Genomic DNA, 4,137 nt, shown 5'->3' with positions numbered 1-4,137 from the left:
GAGCAGCCTAGCACTATAGCACACAGCCAGCCACAGCTAGCGCCCAACAGCTTGGCACCACCCTTGCAAGTCGCACCCACCACCACCCTCAGGTATGTAACTTGACTGAAATTGCTGTTCTGTTTGTTGTTCATTTCCAATTGCTTCAACTGCTTCTGGTTTGTTTTTTTTTTTTTTTGCTATTCTGTCTTATTATTGAATTAATTTTGAAGTGAATTACTGAATTACTGAATTGCTGTTCTGGTATTTTTGCTGTTCTGTTGAATTACTAAATTGTTGAATTACTTTCTTGTGTTATAATTTTTAAATCTGTTAAGACTTGAGAGTTGATATATTATTCTGATGTGAAGTATTATGTGATTTATGATGAATTCTGATATGACAATGACCATGATGCTGTAATATTGTTGGAACAAGTCACTCTCTGATCTTCAATTATTCAATTATACTAGATGTCAAGTGTAAGTTCCAATATAATATCTTCTTTGAGCAGAAGGTGGTGTTAGGGGTAGTTAATTTACTAGATTATCATAATCTGTTAGCTGATTTATTATATTTCCATTGATTTTTGAACTATAAGGCTCATGTTTGGGGGTAATTTTGCTTATGTTATGAAGGACGTAAGCTTGTCATTGAAACAACTTATCTTAGAGATTATGGCATCAAGGATGGTGACCAGGTTAATGAATTTTAAGGCTTACAATTTCAGTGAGGGGAGCTGGGATGCTGGATTGATAGAAACATGAATGGTTAACTTTTAATCTGTTATTAAAAAGAAGTTTGATTAAAGTTGTACGTGAATATCCCCATGATTTTATTCAATTCTGATACATTGTTACCCTGCTATTAATCCATTCATCTCAATGTCTGTTGTACTTGCTCCATTTCTCTTGAATCATGATATCTATATATTCAATTCTAATACATTGTTACCCTGCTATTAATCCATTCATCTCAATGTCTCTTTATTATTAGAATGTATAACTCATCTCAATGTCTCTTTATTATTAGAATGTATAACTATTAGAATGTATACCTAGATTAGAATGCTTTTTCACTAGTGCTATATTATTATTATTACTATTACTATTGTTAGCTATTGTGTATTTGTGTTTGTCGATTTCAATGTTATGACTTTGTGAAAAGTATGGTAGTATTTTTTTTGAATTGATTGAAAAAACCGAATAAACCGAACCAAACCAAACCGAATTTAATTGGTTTGGTTTGGTTCGGATGGCTTTGAGAAAAAAACCGAATCAAACCGAACCGTACTTTAATTAAACGATTGGATCGGATGATTTTTCTTTTAAAAACCGAACCAAACCGCACCGCGAACACCCCTAGATCCAAGTATTCTAATCCAAGATTCCTGCAGGCATGCATCTATCAGAGTTTATTATATTATTCATCAATGATGCCTCCTCAACATATAGCGTCAATAATTGGAGCTATAGTAAAAGGATAATTTATCAATAATAACTGAATGAAAAAATATAGGTAGACAATGAAAATACTAAAACTGAAAATCGAAAAAATGGAAAAAAATTTTGGTTTATATGAATAATTTGATTTTTAAATTGATTCAGATTTAAAATTATAAAACTAAAGTTAATTGAATTTTGATTAAATTAAAGAATTAGGGTAGTTTTTCTTCGAATAATAAAAAGGATATTTAAGTTTTTTTGTAAAAATTAAATAAAATTTATTTTTATTTTTATTAAAGTATAAGGGTGACTTAGTAAAATCATTGATATGATATGTATTTAAAAATAATTAATTATTAACGTGAAAAATATAATCCACATGTCATGTTTTAATTTGATCATATTTTTATTGTACTGGTACGTATAAATTTATCGTCGTACCGAAATAAACACCACAATAATTAATTAATACAAGCAGAAAAATTTAGAATAGCTTAATATATAACGCAGTGCACAATTCAATCGATTGAATAACACAACCATTGAATTGCAAAAATTCATATTGCTTTGAAGACATAAATCGATTGGATAACACAAACAATCAATTGAATTAGAAAAAAACCCACATGTCTTGCAAAATTCAATCGATTGAATTTTCAAGAGACACGATTTCATCAGCGTAACGGATCAAGAACAAAATTCTAATTGATTAGAATTACCAAAATATTTATTATGATTAATGGAAGATCTAATTTGTTATTATTTTTGTTTTTTATTATTAATAAATATGATAAATGAATAATAAAATAATAATTTATAAAATAAAAAATAAATTTTATATTTAAATAATATATAAAAAATTAATTTATAGTTAAAATTAAATAAGAACTATTTAACCGTTATTAAAAAACTTAAAAAACATGTTTTGTTTATAGAACCATTCTACCTGTGTAAGACCATGAATTGATCTTTTAATATTTTTCATAAAATAAACTATAAAGTGAAGAGAGAGAAATTACAAGTCTAAATAGCAGTACTGAATAATAACAAAATGGAGATAAACATGTTTTCATTAAAATTTTACTATAAGGAAGAACAAACACACTGCAAATAATCTTTTAAAATAATAATAAAAACACTAAAGAAATGAGCTAGAATAACACCAGACAGGAGGACACATGAACTTTTCTTCGCATAATAGTGTTTGACAACTTCCATCGTCCAAGTTGAAGATGCCAATATCTTGATATTCGGCAGAGTGCCACGATTTCAAATCTATTAGGTTATCTGTAAAGTAGATTTGATTTCCTTTGGTTTGAAGACTTGCAGGCAGCAATTGAACAGAAGAGTTGAGTCCAATCATCAGTGCGTAATTTTTCAAACTATCTAGTCTGGACCATTCTTTTGCATTCTTCTTTAATTCATAGATATCAAATTTGTAAGTCCAGTGACTTAGATCCATAAAATGTCTCGCCAACATCAATAAACTTCCATTAGCACACCCATCCAAATATTTAAGCTGGTAAGGACCCACCGCAGCATCAGAGGGAGGTTTGGCTTCATGAATACCACCTACAGGCCCTGATTTTGTGTTTGTATCAAATTCGTATAGCTGGCCACCTTCTTCTACTGCATATATCTTCTCTCCAAAAAATATGACATCATGAAACGATATGACATCATGAAACGACGGTTTTCTAGTTAAAAGATCTAACCATCTCTTATCATTTGGTTTGTAAAAGGCTAATGTACAACGAGGTCCATACATGGCCACTGCCAAAAAATCTTCATTGTCATTGCTAGGACATGAATTTATAATAACCTTCCAAACATGGACTCTATTTTGTAAACTACTCGACATCCGGTAATCATCCCTATTGTCATAATCCAAATACCGCACAGTATATTCAAAGCCATAATTGTTAGGATTGTAGTCAATTATATCCGGAAAAGTTGATATTGGAGGAAGATCTAAACGGACCTTTGTAAATGCATTTAACATATACATCGAACCTTGGTATATATCTAGGACGATCAACCATCCACCAAAAGAACCACGGATCAATTTGTTCTGCATCTCTGGTAGCTTGAGATGGTGGATCTCGTCTTCATCAAGAGACTGAATATCAAGCGGTACTTCATCAGCAATAGGTAAGTTCATGAGATGGTAGATCTCCTCGTCTTCATAAATATGAGTACTGGAAGATTCTTCAGGTACCACCAGCCACAAAATCTCGCTGGAGATCTCTGGAAGTTTCAAGCTCCATTGCTTGCAAACTAAACGAAGTTGGATGAAATCATCGTACGAATAGAAGTGCTCTGCAATTTCCTTCAAGATGTAATCATGAATGTTTGCCCATCCATCAATGTCGTCACTCATATCTCAGACTCAAGCTATGTTATTCCCAGATATCAGGTGAGACGCAAACTGCAGAAGCCAGGATTTGTTTGAAGTTCGCTGTGTTTGTTACGTATATATATATAGGATTTGTTTGAACCTCTTCAAAAATATTAATTTTTTTTAAAGGATCTTTAAAAAAATGTTTTATATTTAAGGCTTGATTCGGTAAGTTTATAAGAAAAGATTTTTTTTCGAATTATTTTTTTTAAAAAGATCTTATGAAAAGGTAAAAGTAATTTTATATTTGGATATCTAATGCAAAAAGATCTTTTTATCTATCAATTATGTTTGGGTATAACAATATAAAAGTAT

General features: G+C 30.6%; 1 protein-coding gene and 1 long non-coding RNA gene across 2 annotated transcripts; one reads left to right on the top strand and one right to left on the bottom strand.

Annotated features, from left to right (window-relative positions):
* Window positions 1-878, top strand: LOC127740723 (uncharacterized). Its single transcript, XR_008001574.1, has 2 exons — window positions 1-92; window positions 618-878. It is a non-coding gene; the product is annotated as an uncharacterized LOC127740723 (long non-coding RNA).
* Window positions 879-2,562: 1,684 nt separating this feature from the next.
* Window positions 2,563-3,804, bottom strand: LOC107496060 (uncharacterized). The gene has a single exon (XM_016117260.1). It carries the CDS (start codon window positions 3,802-3,804, stop codon window positions 2,563-2,565), a length of 1,242 nt encoding a protein of 413 aa, XP_015972746.1.
* Window positions 3,805-4,137: the final 333 nt, after the last annotated feature.

Source organism: Arachis duranensis, chromosome 7 (genome assembly GCF_000817695.3).
Source record: "Arachis duranensis cultivar V14167 chromosome 7, aradu.V14167.gnm2.J7QH, whole genome shotgun sequence".
NCBI classification, from domain to species: Eukaryota; Viridiplantae; Streptophyta; class Magnoliopsida; order Fabales; family Fabaceae; genus Arachis; species Arachis duranensis.
The sequence above is the reverse complement of the archived record's forward strand: the minus strand, read 5'-3'. Positions and strand labels throughout refer to the sequence as shown.